The 19,422-nt window shown below is 18.2% G+C and overlaps 5 protein-coding genes across 5 annotated transcripts; 3 read left to right on the top strand and 2 right to left on the bottom strand.

The window, feature by feature from the left end:
- Positions 1–1,604: 1,604 nt before the first annotated feature.
- Positions 1,605–3,266, bottom strand: PF3D7_0805100 (conserved protein, unknown function; the record flags this gene model as incomplete). Its single annotated transcript, XM_001349430.1, has 1 exon — positions 1,605–3,266. One exon carries the CDS (start codon positions 3,264–3,266, stop codon positions 1,605–1,607), a length of 1,662 nt encoding a protein of 553 aa, XP_001349466.1.
- Positions 3,267–5,702: 2,436 nt separating this feature from the next.
- PF3D7_0805000 (alpha/beta hydrolase, putative) lies at positions 5,703–7,159 on the top strand (the record flags this gene model as incomplete). The annotated part of the gene is made up of 7 exons (XM_002808767.1): positions 5,703–5,830; positions 5,944–6,065; positions 6,202–6,268; positions 6,420–6,481; positions 6,582–6,721; positions 6,818–6,892; positions 7,016–7,159. The coding sequence occupies 7 exons, from the start codon at positions 5,703–5,705 to the stop codon at positions 7,157–7,159; spliced, it is 738 nt and encodes a 245-aa protein (XP_002808813.1).
- Positions 7,160–9,038: 1,879 nt separating this feature from the next.
- Positions 9,039–10,514, top strand: PF3D7_0804900 (GTPase-activating protein, putative; the record flags this gene model as incomplete). The annotated part of the gene is made up of 1 exon (XM_001349432.1): positions 9,039–10,514. One exon carries the CDS (start codon positions 9,039–9,041, stop codon positions 10,512–10,514), a length of 1,476 nt encoding a protein of 491 aa, XP_001349468.1.
- Positions 10,515–11,190: 676 nt separating this feature from the next.
- PF3D7_0804800 (peptidyl-prolyl cis-trans isomerase) lies at positions 11,191–11,844 on the bottom strand (the record flags this gene model as incomplete). The annotated part of the gene is made up of 1 exon (XM_001349433.1): positions 11,191–11,844. One exon carries the CDS (start codon positions 11,842–11,844, stop codon positions 11,191–11,193), a length of 654 nt encoding a protein of 217 aa, XP_001349469.1.
- Positions 11,845–12,811: 967 nt separating this feature from the next.
- PF3D7_0804700 (conserved Plasmodium protein, unknown function) lies at positions 12,812–18,808 on the top strand (the record flags this gene model as incomplete). The annotated part of the gene is made up of 1 exon (XM_001349434.2): positions 12,812–18,808. The coding sequence occupies one exon, from the start codon at positions 12,812–12,814 to the stop codon at positions 18,806–18,808; it is 5,997 nt and encodes a 1,998-aa protein (XP_001349470.2).
- Between the last annotated feature and the right edge of the window lie 614 nt (positions 18,809–19,422).

The following is a 19,422-nucleotide window of genomic DNA, read 5'->3' as shown; positions in this document are numbered from 1 at the left end:
ATATATAAAAAAGCTATATTTACATTTATAAATAGACCATTTATTTTTTATTATTATTTATTTTATTTTTTTTTTTTTATAATTATAATTGTATACTTTTTATGACATTTGAAAAAACTACTAATTTCATAAAAATACAAAAAGAAAAAAAAAAAAAAAAAAAAAAAAAAAAAAGATTAGCGTGTATTCTATATAAATAAAATATATAATATATATATATATATATATATATAATAACGTTATATTTACATATCTTTTATCATAAAAAAAAAAAAATACATATACATAAATATTTTTTGTTACTTTTTATATATGATGCTTCACAATATATTACCTATATAAAACAATATAATGTATTTTTTTTTATTTATTCTTTTGTATGTACAAAAAAAAAAAAAAAAAAAAAAATTAAAATTAAACAAAAATATAAACATTCAGTTTTAAATTATATAATGCTTTTAATATTGGAATACTTATATAAAATTCTTCTTTTTATGAACATTCTTTCATCAAATTATTAAACCTTAATTGTTTCACATATATATATTAAAATGTGTTCTTCCAATATTCATATATAGAGACAATCAACATTCTCCTTTTTATATTAAATATAATACGGCACAATTCTTTTTTTCTAAACTTCTTTTATAAATAAAATTGCACGTACCAAAGTTATTTAAAATTTTCTTAATTTTTGAAAAAATAAAATAATAGAACTACCATAAAATTGTAAAAAATTATATTAAAATGCCTCGGTGTATATTTGATATTTCTTTAAAAAATATACCATCATATTCTATATGGTATATTATGCATAAATAGTCTATAAAATGTGAGGAAAAATTATGGTTATACATTTTCCCCCTTATTACTATTATTTTCCAAAGTTATGGAACTTTTTAATTTTAACTTAGCACATTTAACTTTATTATAATATGTGCAAATAAGAAATACTAAAATGGATACTATATATATATATATATATATATATATATATATGTATGTATGTATGTATTATGATTAGTTTATATTATTAAAGTACATATATATATTCTTAAATAATTTAATGTAAAATATAACTCCTTGTATTAATTTTTATCATATTTAATTAACTAAAATTTTCTAGGATAGATACATTTTTGTTTTTATGTAATATATTGATGTATTATATATATATATATATATATATGTGTATATATGTATAATGGGAAATTTCAAAATTGATAAAAAGAAAAAAAAATATATACATATATGTATTTTCAAATATATATATTATATATATAATACTTTTTATTTAGTGCATAAGAAAATATAAATCATATTAAAAAAATAAACAATTACAATGTATGAACCAACACATAAATATAGAATCATATATTTTATATACAAAAAATAAATAAATTATGAGAGTAGGTAAATAAAATATCAAAACAAATTTTGTGAATAATTTTATATATATAAAAAAATAAATAAATATAATAAAACATATTGAAATATAAATAGAATATACAAATAAAAAAATAAAATAAATAAATATATAAATATATATATATATATATATATATATATATAATAATTAAAAGTTATCTATAAATTGTTCGCGTTTAAAAATTAAAGAATTTAACTCCCCTTTTTTTTAACATATTATCATTTTCTTCCTGTTGAATTTCATATAACTCATTTAATGAGACAAATTTCTCAACAGTTAATAGATTATCCTTAATATGTTTTCCATTAATTTTTTTAACTATAATTTTATCGTGAACCAAACTTAAAATAACTTCGGTTTTTCCAAAAGTATAAACACCTCTTCTGTATTTTTTCCATCCTATCTGACTATTATGTGTATTATGCCACTCACTTAATTTTTTATCAATAGGATCTGAACTATTAGTAATATACAACTTTTTGGGTTTACCTAATCGTATATTAATGTATGTTTTAGGATTTTTAAAACAAGTTGATGGTTCATGTTTTTTTAATACGATATTATTATTATTATGTTCTTTTTTTTTGGATAGTTGTGTTCTTTTAGGTATTGAGGAATCCTTTTTCATTGTTTGTCTTTCTTCATCCCTTTCTTGCATGTTCATATTATTTTTCGTTTCATTTTCTTGTTGTTGCTCTCCTTCTTCTTTATAGTTCTGATTTAATATATTAATCTTGTTTAAGCTAGTTCCCTTTGGATAAGTGAATTCTTTATGTACTTTTCGAGCTACTTCTTCATTGGATTCTAAACGAAAAGCATGTTGTTGATTTTTCTGATTCGAATTCTTTAAAAATTCATTCACATTATTATATGAGATGCTATTATGTGGATCATAAAATTCATTAACAAAAGAGTTGTAATTATTTTCTGTATCATTTTCGTCATTACAGTTTTGTTCAGAATATTCAGCATGCTCATAATTATCATTTTTTCCAAAACTAAAGTCACTTTCCTTGTCATTGTAGTTTGATAAAGTAGAAGGTTGTATTTTTTGATAATCTGGTGTAGAATTTACAATACCTTTAGATGAACTATCTAATAAGGCCTTTAAATGTTTTGCTTCCTTTTCTATAGAATCTTTATCTTTATTAGGGACCACAGTAACGGTCAAGTTTTGAGGTTTATTTTCTGGAATAAGATAAGATGGCATACCATATATGTTAGTACTTTTATTTGCATGTGGTAAGGGAATAAATGTGCTACTTGCTTGTGTTAAATTTGTACGGAAATTAGGAGGTTGAAAAAAAGGCGAAGAAGGTAGTAAAGGAAACATATGATTTTTTGGAAAATTGTTTTGGTTAAAACTATTTGTATTATGATGTAACGGTTGAATATATGTACCTATAATTTGAGGTGTTCCCATTTCATAAAAGTGTTTTACATTTTTATTTTGGTTTTCTCCACTTTTCATACAATGCATTTTACTTTTTTTCATAGTAGAAGTAGTTTCTTTACATAAACTTTCTAAATCTAAGGATGGTTTCATTGGTTTTGGCAAAATATTCTTAATGTTTTTATTCAAGTCTAACATTTCCAAATGGCTAGCATCTAAATATTCATAATTATTATATATTGAGTTCTTAGATGAATTTTCTTTTTTGATATAATTTAAACTAGTTCCATATGATTTTTTAGTAGTATTCATATTAGAAGAATTGTTTGGATTATGTGCCTTATTTGGGATGTTCTGATTATTTGTTTTATTCATTTTAGTAATATCCATTTTGGGGTACATAAAGGGATGTCCAATGTGATTCATTTGATATAGAGATTTCATATTCATTGAGATCAATTGAAATTAATGTAATATTGTGTATATATATATGTGAATATATGAAGATATCTTTATGTATATAAATTACATATATATATATATATATATATCTTTAAAATAAAACAGTTATTTTAAATTTATGAAAAAGTGGTTCATGATATAGAATAAATTCTATTTTTTCAAAAGAAACAAATAATTGAATTATTACGCTGTATAAACAAAGTATAATAATAATTTATTTATTCTTTATTTAATTTTGTTATGCCTCAAAGCATGATTAAAAATATATAAACAAATAAATTAGACAAATATATATGTATATAAAATAAATAAATAAAAAATATTATTAAAATGATTTCAAATTAGAAATAAAAAAAAGGAATTTTTTTATTTTTATTTTTATATATTATGCACTCTTGTAACTAGAAACAACACTTATATGAATGAATATGATGGCATCATATAAAATTAAGAACAAATGATGTCGTGTTATTTTAAAAATAACATTTCATCATATGATTAGTATGAAGTTTTATATGTAAAAAAAGGGTATATGTTTATTCATTTCTTATTTTAAATTATAGGAAATAAAATTATTCATTAATTATTAAAATAAAAAAAAAAAAGAAAAAAAAAAAAAAAAAAAAAAAAGTAGGATTTATTTATATCACTTTAATATATATATATATATATATGCAGGATATAAAATTAAATAAATGTTGTAGAAATATTTTATATTTGTATAAATTGCACACTTTATTTTTTTTAAGAATATATAAATAATTATATAAGAAAAAAAAAATATATATATTACATTTTTATAAAATGTTATTCAATTAATAAATTAAAATTTGAATAAAATATTTTTTCATTATTTCATTAATAAAAAAAAAAATATATATATATATATATATATATATATATATATATATATGTTTTATATTTATATAACATGTTGGTACCTTACTTTTACACACTTTTTTTTTTTTTTTTTTTTATGATAATTTTGCACACACTTAGGAAAAATTATGAACAAGCAAGGTAAAAATAATGAATAGCTTTTTTTTTTTTTTTTTTTTTTTTTTAAAAGATCATTTTTATGTTTCATAAAATTTTAGTATTGAAACTTTACGTAAAAAAATTAAAAAAAAAATATGCAATATATAAATATATAAATATATATATATATATATATATATATTTATTCATATGTTAGGTTTTATTTTTTCAAATGTCCTAAAAAATATTGTACAATTTTTCTTATTTATTCATTTATTTCTTTTTTATTTGTGATATATTCCTTAAAAGGAATATTAATATATCCTTCTATTTTTTAAAGAATACGAATAAGAATACAAATAAATGTATATGTATATAATATATGAAGATAGTGTATTCTTATTTTAAGGTTTCATTTTGTTGCAACTTTCGTGTGAAGATAATATTTAAAAATATTCGAAGGTTCATAGCGCAAATAATAATAATTTTAAAAATAACGAAAAGGTGGACAACAAAAGAAAAAAAAATTGAGATTTAAAGATATTTACTTAGAATTAAAATTGACAAGGTTATAATTTATAAGAATATAATTATATAATATAACAAATAAAAATGAACAAAACTGTAAATATATGTTAATAACCCATTATTATTTTCCAAAATTGTTCTTATTTAAAGAAAATATTACCTTTATAATTAATTATTAACATTTTTTTTTTTTTTTTTTTTTACTAATTAGTATATAATATGAACATATATATAAATAAATAAATAAATATATATATATATATATATATACATTATGTGTATATTATTCACCATTTTATTAAATTTATTAAATTATATAATAAGCAGTACTATTATTTATTATTATTATTATTTTTTTTTTTTTCCTTCTTTTTTTTATTTACGAATTATATGAAAAATTATTTTCTTATCATTGTAAATTTTCCATTGTGTTCATTTTTCATTTTCTAAAAACCTTGTAAAAAAAAAAAAATAAAAAATAAATGTCTGCTTTTATATATAACACTTTACTTTTTTTGAATATACTATTTCTATATATTAAAAGATCCTTAAAAATCAGAGAATTTTTTTTTTTTTCTTATAAGGATACATAATTAAAAAATTTTTAAGCACACACATAGATAATATATATTTTTCATATATATATAATATACACTTTTTATATTTATAAATTATTAATATATTTTTTTACTACACATTTCTAAATTAACACATAAAAAAATATCTTTATATTTATTTTAAGAAAATAATTAAATAATCAGTAATTTAATAAATTTGTTAAAGTATTATTATTAAATATAGTGGAATAACACATAAAGATAAACATTTTGGTAAACATAACATCTCGTATTTTTTTAAAACAATCTAAGTGAATATATATAAAATGAATACAAACATGTTTTTAAAAGAAGCATGGGAAATGTTTTGAATAGAATCATTTTTAATGGTCCTACGGAAGGATATTATGAAAAATTTGATTTAGATTTTATATATATTGAAACAGAGAATAATGAAAAGGTTGCAGCTCATTTTATTAATAGGTAATATATAATATGTTCAGTTTATATGTTTTGGTAGGTATATCATATATATATATATATATAGATTTTTATTTATTTATATATTTATATTCTTTTTATTATTTCCATTTTAGAAATGCACCTTTGACCATTCTGTTTTGTCATGGGAATGGCGAAAACGTGTACATGTTGTATGACTATTTTTATGAGACATCAAAAATATGGAATGTTAATGTGTTTTTATATGACTATCTAGGTAATAGTAAAAGTTAAAATTAATAGACCGTTTTTTTTTTTTTTTTTTTTTTCCCTATTACAAATATTCTTAATTTATTAATATTTATAATTTTTCTTATTTTTATGAAAATAAAATGATGAATTTAAAAAAAAAGGATATGGAGAAAGCACAGGGACAGCCTCAGAAAAGAATATGTACTTAAGTGGAAATGCAGTTTATGAGTAATAACAAGAAATAAAATAAATAAATACATACATATATATATATATATATATATATATATGTATTTATATTTATATTTATTTGTTTATTTATTTATTCATTCATTCATATTTATTTTATTTTTTCCCTTGTACTTCTTTCTCTAAATAGTTATATGGTAAATACATTAAAAATAAACCCAAACAGTATTGTTTTATATGGAAAATCTATAGGTACAAAATAATAAAAGAAAAATAAGAATACTAAAAAATTACATGCTTTTATTATTTTTATATCTATATATTTTTAATTATTCATTTATTAATTTTTTAGGCTCGTGTGCAGCTGTTGATATTGCTATAAAAAGAAAAGTCAAAGGCTTAATACTACAAAGTGCAATATTATCCTTATTAAATATATGCTTTAAGACAAGATTCATATTTCCTTTTGATTCCTTTTGTAATATTAAAAGGGTAAGTAATGTAAGTATATAATAACAACATCAAATTTATAAAACATAAAGAAAAAAAAAATATATATATATATTTTTTACTCTTCATATTAATTAGATTAAACTGATTCCTTGTTTTGTATTTTTTATTCATGGAACGGATGATAAAATTGTTCCCTTTTATCATGGAATGGTTAAAAGAAAAAAAAAAAAAAAAAAAATATATATATATATATATATATATATATATGTGCATATTATACTATCACAAAATAAAACATATTATTTTTTATTTTATTATATTTTTTTCTTTTAGTGCCTTTACGAAAAGTGCAAATTCAAAGTACATCCTTATTGGGTTGTCGATGGAAAACATAACGATATTGAATTAATTGAAAATGAAAGATTCAATGAAAATGTAAAATCTTTTTTAAATTTTTTGTATAATTCAGATTTATAGTACTAACTAAATTTTTATTCTTTTAAATTTTTATATTAAATATAAATATATATATATATATATATATATATATATATATATATATATTTATATATGTGACATATATATACAGTATTGAAAAAAAGAAATTATATAAACACGTTTTTGTGATTATATTACAATAACAATATGTCATCTATTTATATGTATATATTTATTTATTTTTATTATTATTATTATTTTTTTTACTTCTAACATATAAATATTTTCATTTTTATGTATCCAAAAATAAATGGAAATAATATATTATATTATTATTTATTAACCATAAAAGTACTATTTTAAAACTACGGAAAAAAAAAAAAAATTTATAAAAGGTATTTATTTTTTTTGTAAGCATTACCATTCAAAAAGAAGATAAAATAAAAGCAGATATATAAATATATACAAAAGGTTACAAAATAAAATAAATATATTAAGAAAAAAGATATTATTTATATATAAAAATATATTTATTACATAAATACATTATATTATATATATATAATATATATTATATGAATTGAATTGTAATGAAAAAAAAAAAAAAAATAGATATTATATTTTAATATAATATATAAATATATATATATATATATATATATATATATATAAATTACTAAAAATTCGATATTGTATAAAAATTTATTGAAATAACATAATAAAACATTTTTACTTATACAAACTTGCACGCATTTTTTTTATTAATTTTTTCTTTGAATATACTATTGGTTTTTTTATATATATTATATATACATTGTATATATACATGAATATATATATTATATATATAATAATTTATTTATGTATATTAAAATAATTTTAGGATACCATCTTTATTTTTCTTTATGTTTTTTTTTTTTTTTAAAGAAAATAATAAAGAAAAAAAAATTAAGTAAAACAGTTTTATAAAATTTTTTTTTTTTCTTATATTTTATAGTATATATTAAAAAAAAATATATATATATATATATACATAATAACGTTTTTTATCGTCATATAATTTTTTTTTTTTTTTTTTTTTTTTTTTTTTTTTTGTTTAAAATTTTGAATTATAAAAATATATACATATTTAATATTTATATATAATATATAAATTAATTTTATAATATATAGATTATATATATATATATATATATATATATATATATATGTTATAAATATTGTATATGTAATAATTTGAAGAATTAAAAAAAGAAAAAATAAAAAAATAAGAAAACAAAAAGAAATTGTAAGTTTTTATAATTTTTCTACATATGGTTAAAATCAAACGGATAGAAATATAAACATAAATCATTTTTTTGATAATATATATATATATATATATATATATTATATTTATTAGATGATGCAATTATTTGAGTTATAAAAATTAGCCTGATATATATTATATATTATATATATATATATATATATATATATAATATAATATTATTTGAAGTACAAACATAAAAGAATTATAAAAAAAAATATACAAAACATCAAGGGTAATAAACATATTGAATGTCGATATAAACAAAATATTGAACACACTTTACACAAATTCATATATATATAATTTCACAAATCTGATTAATTGATTATGTTATTTTATGTATATTTTCTCCAATGATTATTAAATGTGAAAAATTCTTTAAGCAAAATTCCGTGAATAAAAAAAAAAAATACATACATATATAACTATTTTGATATCACCAGACATATATATGCTAATTTTTTTTTTTTTTTTTTTGGAATAGCTATAAACTAGCCATTTTTTAAAGAAGGAATAACTTTCATTATCTATTTATATATATATATTTTTTTTTTTTTTTTTTTTTTTCCCCATTTCATTCTTATTTTTGCTTTATAAAATAAAAAAATGAAGAAAAGTTTAATTGAAGAAGTGTTGGAATATGAACAAGATAATAGAGGATATGTTTTGGATACACTAAAAGATAAAACTTTTAAAATTATTTTAAATAAAAATGAAAATAAAAATTGCTTTGATTGTGGTAACAAAAATCCCAAATGGCTATCTCTCACCTATGCTATATTTATTTGCCTGAACTGTTCAGGTAAACATAGACAGTTAGGAACTCATATATCTTTTGTTCGTTCGACAGGAATGGATAAGTTTACTGCAAAACAATTGATAAGGATATGTTTAGGAGGGAATATGAAAGCAAGTGAATATTTAAAAAGAAGTAAGGATAGTATAATAGATTATTCTTCACATGTATGTTTAAAATATAAAATGTATTTGGATAATTTATTGGAGGAAATATTATTAAATTATAGTAAGGGTGTGAAAAGTGTGGAATTTGATAACAATAATAAAAATAATAATAATAGTAATAATAGTAGTAATCATATGAATAGTGGTGTTTCAAATAACTTAAGCATGAATAGGAGGCAACCAATAGATCTTATTAGTGATGATATAAAAGGTGATGAAATGTTGACTAGTTTTGAAAATGTGCAAAATAATGAAAATGATTTTAGTAGTACTTTTTTTGGTTTTAATAATAATTCAAAGAAGATGGAAATAAATCAAAATAATAATAATAATAATAATAATAGTAATGTTTTTGTTCCTACCCATTTTATAGATGAAAAGGTAGCATTTAATAATAATTCTAATAAAAATTTTAAAGCAAAAAAAATAGATATAAATTTTGATAATATATTTGAACAAGGCGATATAATAAACAACAACAATAATAATAATAATAATAATAATGTCAATAATAATTATAGTGGGAATCCAAATTTAGATAATTCTTTAAAATTATATGCAACGAATCAAAAAGAGCAACAAAATAATTTGGAAGGCATAAGAGGAAGTATGTACGATAACAATAATAGTTATAATAATATGTATGCTTATAATAATGAGCATTATATGGATAATCAGCATAATGCATATGGTAATAGAATGTCTAATCCAAACAATTATTTGAACAGTAATGGTAATAATAATAATAATAATAATGGTTATGGTTATGGTTATGGTTTTAATAATAAAAGCAGTTTTAGTAATAACAATTTCAATGTAACTACAGATTCTAAATTAAATAAATTTAAAGATTGTAAAAGTATACGTTCTGATCAATACTTTTATGATGAAATGCCACGCAATGAACACGTTATGCCAAATGTTCATATAGCGGATAGTATATCATCTGATCAATATTTTAATAAAAATGTAAATAATAAAAAAGGAGTATGGAATTTAGATGAACAAACTGTACAAAATTTACAAGGTCTAAAAGTATCAGCAAGGGAAGGAATATCAAATATTGTCGCAGCTGGTAATGAAGTTTTTTTAAAAGCCAAAGAATGGTTTAATAATTAATATTAAACAGAACTTATTTTTAACATAAAAATATATGTATTATATATATATATATATATATATATAATATTTTATAATAATTTTTTTTTTTTTTTTTTTGGTATCATTTTAAAACATATATAATATATATATATATATATGTTAAGTGTTTTTATGCCTAAGTTTTGTTTTTTGTATATTGTGAATTGTATATATATATATATATAATATATATGTATACATTTCCTTCACTCCTTTTTTATTATATAACATATACTATTTTTTTTTCTTCCCCTCCCCATGTTTAGTGCAAAAATATTTGAAATTGAAATATTTTGAAACATTTGTTAAAAAAAAATTTTAATAAGTCCAATATGTAAATATATATATATATATATATATATATATATGTAAATAATTATAATTAGAAAAATATAAATTTAAAATAATACGGTTAAATAGCCAAACGCACACCCACAAAAAAAAAAAAAAAAAAAAAAAAAAAAAAAAAAAATATATATATATATAAATAAATATATACATATATGTATATATTTTTTTTTTTATTATAATATATTAAAAAATATCATGTAAACAATGTTTACATTATAATTACATAATAATATGATCTTTATTTTGTTTTTTTATTTTTTATTTTTTATTTTATATTTTTTATTTTATATTTTATATTTTTTCATCATAATTCTCCGCATTCTACTATATTGATTGCAATTTTGGGTTTATAAATATATGGGGTTACTGATACATTTTCAATTTTCTTTAATAAAATCAAAGAATCATTATCTATAATTCTACCAAAGACTACATTTTTACCATCTAGCCATTCACATTTTTTGGTGATTATAAAAAATTGACATCCATTTGTATTAGGCCCAGTATTTGCCATACTTAAAAGTCCTTCTTTATCATGTTTAATATCAAAATTTTCATCATCAAAATGTTCTCCATATATACTTATACATCCACTACCATTATAGTTAACAAAATCTCCACCTTGAATCATAAAATCTTTTATTACCCTATGAAATGTTGTATTTTTATATCCTACTGGTAAGTTGTTTATTTTATGTTCACCTGTACAAAACTTCCTAAAATTTTCACTTGTTCTGGGTACAATGTTTTGAAATAATTCAAATTTGAATTTTCCCAAAAAATGATTACCTAAATTTATATCCATAAATACAACAGGATTAGATGGATTCGTTAATAAATTTGATAAATAATATGGTACTATATTGTTATTATTATGTTCTTCATTCTCTTCTAACCCTGATATTTTTTCATTCTTTTTATTATCATTATTTTTCATATTCTGATTCAAATTTTTCATTTTTTAACATTCAAAATAATTATATATATATAATATATGTATGATTAAATGTTAAAAATATTTAGGATTGTATATTTTTTTTTTTTTTTTCCCTCATCCTGTAAGGTACTTTAAAAGGATAAAAAGTATTATATATATATATATTTTTTTTTTTTTTTTTTTTTTTCAATATTTAATTATATGATACTAACATATTTTATTTGTTTATATTTTATTCTTTTATAAATAATATATGAGAGGCTACAATATTTTAAATATATATATTATTATATATATGTAATATATTTAATACGCTAAAGGGAACAACATATGCATTAAAAAATATACAAAATATATAATAAATAAATAAATAAATAAATATATGTATATATATATATATATATATATATATATATAATATGTAAAAAAATATTGCATGCTTCCCTAATGTTTGTTCTCTATAATATATATATATATAATATTCTCATCTTATATATAAATATATATATATTTATTTTTCTTATTTTTTAAAATGTAAAAAATTTGTGTATGCATGACCAATATATATATATATATATATATATATAATATTCTTTTTATATTTTTAGTTCTACATAAATAAATTAATGTACATATATATTTGTATATATTTTTATTTTTATTTTTATTTATTTTGTTTGTTTTTTGTTTTTTTTTTTTTGTGGAAATCTTATATTTTGTTCTTAAGAATCTAAAAATGTTTTCTTAATAATATATAATATAAGTCTTATAAAAATTACAAAAACAAGAAATATTGTCATACACAAATAAGTATTATATAAAAATTTGTAGCCCTTTTAAAAAAGTGTTGATAAAGGTCTATTTTTTTTTTTTTTTTTTTTTTTTAATATAATATCATGTCTATATAAATATATATATTTATTCATTGTCTTAATTTTTTTTTTTTTTTTTTTTTTTTTTTTTTGTTTGATTTTGTTTTTTTGTATAAATGTATGAATATAAAAAAAATAATTGTAACATTAAAGATAAAAAAATAATACAAACTATCAAAAGTTGTACAATTAATTTGAAGGTTGAAGAGCAAGGGCTCAACCCTAAAAAGAAAGTCATCAGGAAAATAAAAAATGATGAAGAAGGGAAGGTTAAAAAAGGAACTCTCAATCGAATAAAAAGTAATGATAAAATTATGGTAGTGGACAAGGTGAGGAAAAAAAAAGAAGATACAAATAAATATATGAATAAATGTATGAATAAATATGTAAATAAAGGCATTAATAAAGATATAAATAAAGGCATTAATAAAGATATAAATAAAGGCATTAATAAAGATATAAATATAGATAAAGATATAGAAAGGAAGAAAGAGGTAAAAAGACTGATCAAATATAAGACACCTCGTGCCCTTAACCCTAAACATAGTAAGGTTATGAAATTGTTGAATTATCGTAGTTGTATGGAACAAAAAAATACAATAAACAAAAATAATGTTGTGAATAATCCTATTTATGATGATGTTTATAAGTATCATCCATTATGTCATAACATAAGGAGAGATGCTTATAAGAAATATGCGTGTTGTAAGGTAGGAGATAAAAATGACAAAACATTTTCTAACCTTTTTCTTTTAAATAATAATATTTCTATAAATAAAAAGAAAATAGGTGGTATGGATATAAAAAAAAAAAAAATAATAAAGAATTTACAAGTTTGTAATGATGCAATGGATGTAAATATGAATAATTATGATAATCAAATGGAAGGTAATAATAATAATATTAATCATAATATTAATCATCATAGTAATAATCACAATATTAATCATCATAGTAATAATCACAATATTAATCATCATAGTAATAATCACAATATTAATCATCATAGTAATAATCACAATATTAATCATCATAGTAATAGTAAGAAAGATGTGCCTATATTAAGCATATCAAATTATAAGGAAAAATATACATGTGCAAATAAATACTTGTGCTTACAGAAGAGTAATATTAGTTTTAATGAATTGAACGATGAAAAAAAGAAAATAAAAAATATTAAGAATAATATTGTGAATAATAAAGAGGAACAAAATAATATTATAAATGATTATATAAAAAACGAATCGCATAATATAAATAACATGAATTTAAAAAAAAAAAAACAATTATTATATAAAAAAAATGTAATAAACAGAAATAAATCATGTAATTCAAAATATGTAACAAAGAATAAATTAATATACAATCAGAAAAAAAATATGGATCCTCACCGAACTATAAATAGGAAATGTTCTTGTACAAATATAATAAAAGAAAATATTATGAAACAAAAAGATAAGGACTGTGTTAAAAAGATGAAAGACAGATCTATGCAACATACACTATCGAACATATGTGTACATACAAATGAAAAATATAAAAATAGAAAGAAAAATAATTTATTTATGGACAAGATAAAGAAAAAGAAATTAAAAAGCAAAAATGATGATATCATAAAATTGTGGATAGCACATAAAAGGAATGAACTCATAATACCATATCATGAAAAGTGTATAACAAATTGTTATACCAGGGAAATAATAAAAAATAAAGAAATTAAAAATGAACATATTGATAGGAACAATGTTTTTAATAATTATTTATTAACTATAGAAGGAAGAAAGAGAGAAATGAAATATAAAAAAAAAAGCGAAGTAAAATATAAAAGAAAGAGTAAGACGAAATATAGACAAAAGAGCAAAGTAAAATATAAAAGAAAGAGTAAGACGAAATATAGACAAAAGAGCAAAGTAAAATATAGAAGAAAAAACAACCAAGATCAAAATGTAAGTACTAACAAAAATATAATTTCTTTGACCGAAGATGAACAAAACATATACCCCTTCAATAAATGTAATATAAAAAAAATAGAGAAAGAGTATGATAGATATATATTAAAAATGAATAAACACAAAGAAGAGTTAGAATATGATAAAAATAATAATACTTTTAAAGAGAATCATTCATTTGATAAAAAATTGTTTATGAGTAATGATAATCATTATTATGATGATAAAGAAAATTTTCATAATAATATAAAAAATAAAAGAAGATGTGTAAGTCTAAATAATATAAATGAACCAAAAATATATAATCCATTATTTATTACCAATGATTTTAGATTAAAAATATGTTACAGTAATAATTTTATGGATTATACCAAAATATATAATAATAATAATGATGATGATAATGATAATGATAATGATATTTTTATAAAGAAGACTGGTGAATTTCCTCATGATAAAGAAAAAAAAAAAAAAAAAAAAAATCAAAAAGAAAATTCATTAATGGATAAAGAATTATTTTTTAATACTAGTGATAATTTATTTTTAATATCTTTAGATTCAGAAATAATAAAATCCTCATCTTTTTTTCAAGACGATAAAAACAAAAAGTTACACAATAATAACAATAATTATTTAAATATAGATACTAATATTATTAAAAGCTTACCAACATATGAAATGAATAAAGCTCAAGAGAATTGTAATATACCTATATTATATAATGATGTTGTAGAAGGCAATGAAAATTATCGTAATGAATTTTTATTTCCTAAAGATGAAAAGAATAGATATTATTCTTCTTATATGAAACAAACACATGTACATAACAAATTGCATGATGATAATAACAAGTATGTTCATACTATGCCTTTATTAAATCATGAAGAAAAATATATAATAAACGATTTTACGAAAAAAGAAAAAAATAAGAGCAATTGTATTACTTACCAACAAGAAAACAAAGAAAAAAAGAAAAAGGAAAAAATAATAAATTGTAATAATATAAAAATATATGAAAATATAAAAAATGATAGTAAAGATATAGATATGGAAGTAAAATATACCGAAGGGAAGAATAATCCTGATCATGCTGAATATATATATTTGTGGGCATCAGAAATACACAAAACCCAACCCGAAAAAAAAAAAAAAAAAAAAAAAAAAAAAAAAGAAAAAGAAAAGAATATTATAACAAGAGTAAATGAAGAAAATATCTTGTTTGCAGAATGTTGTGAGGAAAATGAATATATTCTACCATATCATGTTAATAAAGGAAAAAAAAAAAAAAAAAACACAAACATAATGGAAAAGGATACAAAAAATGTAGAAAAGGATACAAAAAATGTAGAAAAGGATACAAAAAATGTAGAAAAGGATACAAACAATGTAGAAAAGGGTACAAACAATGTAGAAAAGGATACAAAAAATGTAGACAAATATACAAACAATGAAAAAAAAATGATCACATTTATAAATAAAATGGAATATAATAATTGTAAGATAAAAAAATATAATAATAAATATCATATGAATACAAAATTCTGTACAAGTCAGAAAAATAAGTTATATTTTAAAGAAGAAAGGACATATATATATATACATAAAGTTTATATATTAAAATGTTTAATACGAAAAGAAAATAAAAAGAATATTTCGAATATCCAAAAAAGAAGAAAAAAATATATTCAAAATTTAATTAGAAATAATATGTTATTTAATGAAGTCCAAAAAAAATGGATTAAAAAAAAAATTCTCAATGAAAATTATAAATTATTTTATTTAAAAAAAAAAATGTGCAAATCTTATAAAACTTCAATAATTTTATTAAATACAAAAGAGAAAAATAAAAAACAAAGAAAAGATCATCGTATAAGAAATAATGAAAAAAAATGTGCAAATATGATATATCATGAGAATATGATCCATAAAAATATTCATAAAGATAGTATTCAACATTTGGATAATAAAAAAAATGCTTTAAGACAAAAACAAAATGATTTTAAAATTATCAAAGGGAAAAATAATCAAAGGGAACGTTATCAAAATTGTAATTTATTAAAACATTTAAATAATAAAAAGAATGAACTACAAAATATTTATATTTTTAAGAAGAAGAAGAAGAAGAAGAAAAAAAAAAAAAAAGGTTATATAAACGTTCAAAGGAAAGCAATATACAAAAGAAAAAAAGAAAAAAATTTATTTTCTTCTTTGATATTATTAATTAAAACAAAGAGAAGATATCATAGGAATTTTTTTGTAACGAATAAAGATAATGGTAATATAAAATATTGTAAGGAAGTAGAAAAAGAACAAAAAAAAAAGGATGGAATAAAAAATATAATTTTTTTTTTTAAATGTTCGAATGGTGAAGAGGAGCAAAAGAATATCATCATGAAAGACAAAAAAGAACAGAAATATAAAATAAAAGAGAAAGACAAAATAGAAGAGAAATATAATATAGAAGAGAAATATAATATAGAAGAGAAATATAATATAGAAGAGAAAGACAAAATAGAAGAGAAATATAATATAGAAGAGAAAGACGAAAAACAAAATAATATTGATTGTTACCATGGTCATCATTATTATGATGAAGATAATATAATAGAAGATATATTAATACCTCCAAAAAATGATTATTATATAAATATAGAGATGATGAAGGAAAAGAGGAAACATACTTGTCAACTCGAAAAAAATATTTCTCAAAAAAAAAAAGAATATGATTTTTCTTTAAATTTAGAAAAGTATGTATTAAAACATCGTATAAACGATATAAGTTGGAAAAAAAAATACATATCACAAAATAGTTTAAAAGAGAAGATAGATATGAAATATGTTCCTTATCAATGTAAAGAACAAAATGAAGAAAAGGAAATAATAAAAGACAACAGTGTCCATAATATAGAATATAAAAATAAAAAAAAAGAAAAAGAAATCATTAATCATAATATTTCTGTGAAAACTAATACATATATATTGAACACAAACCAAAAAAAAAGGAAAGATAATTATAAAGAACATATAAAATATAATAAGAATTTGTCCATAAATAATAATATAAATAATAGGATGCACACAAAAAATAACATAGAAACATTATTTATTAACAAAAAATATTGGAATTACAAACAATCTAGTGAAAAATATAGTTCTAAAAAAAAAAAACACACATTTCCATTCAAACAAAAGTTATCAAAAAAAATAGAAGAAATAAAAAATAAAAAGGATTTTACTACATATTTATCTAGTAAGGATATTTATACAAATGTGTTTTTTTTTTCAGGAAATAAAGAAAAAAAAATAAATAATAATAATAATAATAATAATAATAATAATAATAATAATAAAAATAATATGAAAGATAAAGAAAACATCCCACTGCAAGACGCTGTGAAAAAAAAATGTAATCAAATAATTAAAAGAACTTTATCATGTATACCATATATATTAAATAATAATAGAGGTGCATTTTATAAAAAACACACAAACAATATCAATAATAATGATAATTATGATATATACTCTTCTAATAACATATATAATAAAAAAAACAAAAACCATATCATATCACCACATAAAATAACCTTAAAATATAAAACCATGCCCATACCCTTTGATCATAATATCAAGGAACACAATATTCAACAACAAAAATTAAACAACAGAAACAATAATAATATTAAGAAGAATAATATATATGTTAAAAGTTACCATTGTGATAATATGGAAAAAAATATAAAAAGAAATAAATCAGTTTGTTTTTTAAAGAGAAGAAATACATGCTCCTTTTTTGATGAAAAGAAATATATAAAAAAAGGTAATATAGAACATATAAATTATCATGATAATATAGAAAATATAAAATACGATTCGAAAGAAAATCTTCATAATATTATACAATATAATAAATTCCCCTTGTTTAAAAGGACAAAAAGTTCTATACTACTTAAAAGAAATAACAATGAACAAGAAAAAATTAAAATAAAAAAAAACATTTCCATAATAAAACAACAAATAATTCATAAAAAATATATAAAGAATAAAATATGTATAGCCCAAAATGAAGATTTCCTTAAAAATAAACAAAAAGGACATCACGATGTTTCAATATTAAAAGGGGGCTTGTCATTAGAAAGTAAATTAAAGTATGATAATAAGTAAATGTATATATATATATATATATATATAGATAGATATTTTTTTTTTTTTTTTTTTTTTTTTTTTCTAACGAATTATAACTGATATTACAAAGTATATGAAATAAAGGGGTATTCATAAATTTTTATTTTATTTTATTTTATTTTATTTTACGCCTTTCCTTTTATAAGTGCATATAACAAATGTATACTATATATTTGTTGACTTGTTCTTTTTTTTTTTTTCGTTTTATATATTTATTTATTTATTTATTTTATTTATTTTATTTTTTTTTTTTTTTTGAACTCGAATGAGAAAGGAATAGAAATATAACGTTAAAAAATTAGTAGATATTAAAAAATATTAATTTGTATATATATATATATAAAATATATATATGGATATATATTTTTTTAAATTACCCTTTAATAAACATAGATAAATATATAAATATATATATATATATATATATATATATATATATATATATATATATATAATTATTAGTATAAAAAGAAGAAAAAAAAAAATATGTAATATATATATATATATATTTATTTATTTATTTATTTATTTATATTTTTGAATAGTACAAAGTTACTTTAATAATATTATATAATTACTTTTAAGGGATAACA

The sequence above is a fragment of the Plasmodium falciparum genome (assembly GCF_000002765.6).
Source record: "Plasmodium falciparum 3D7 genome assembly, chromosome: 8".
Taxonomy (NCBI): domain Eukaryota; phylum Apicomplexa; class Aconoidasida; order Haemosporida; family Plasmodiidae; genus Plasmodium; species Plasmodium falciparum.
The sequence above is the reverse complement of the archived record's forward strand: the minus strand, read 5'-3'. Positions and strand labels throughout refer to the sequence as shown.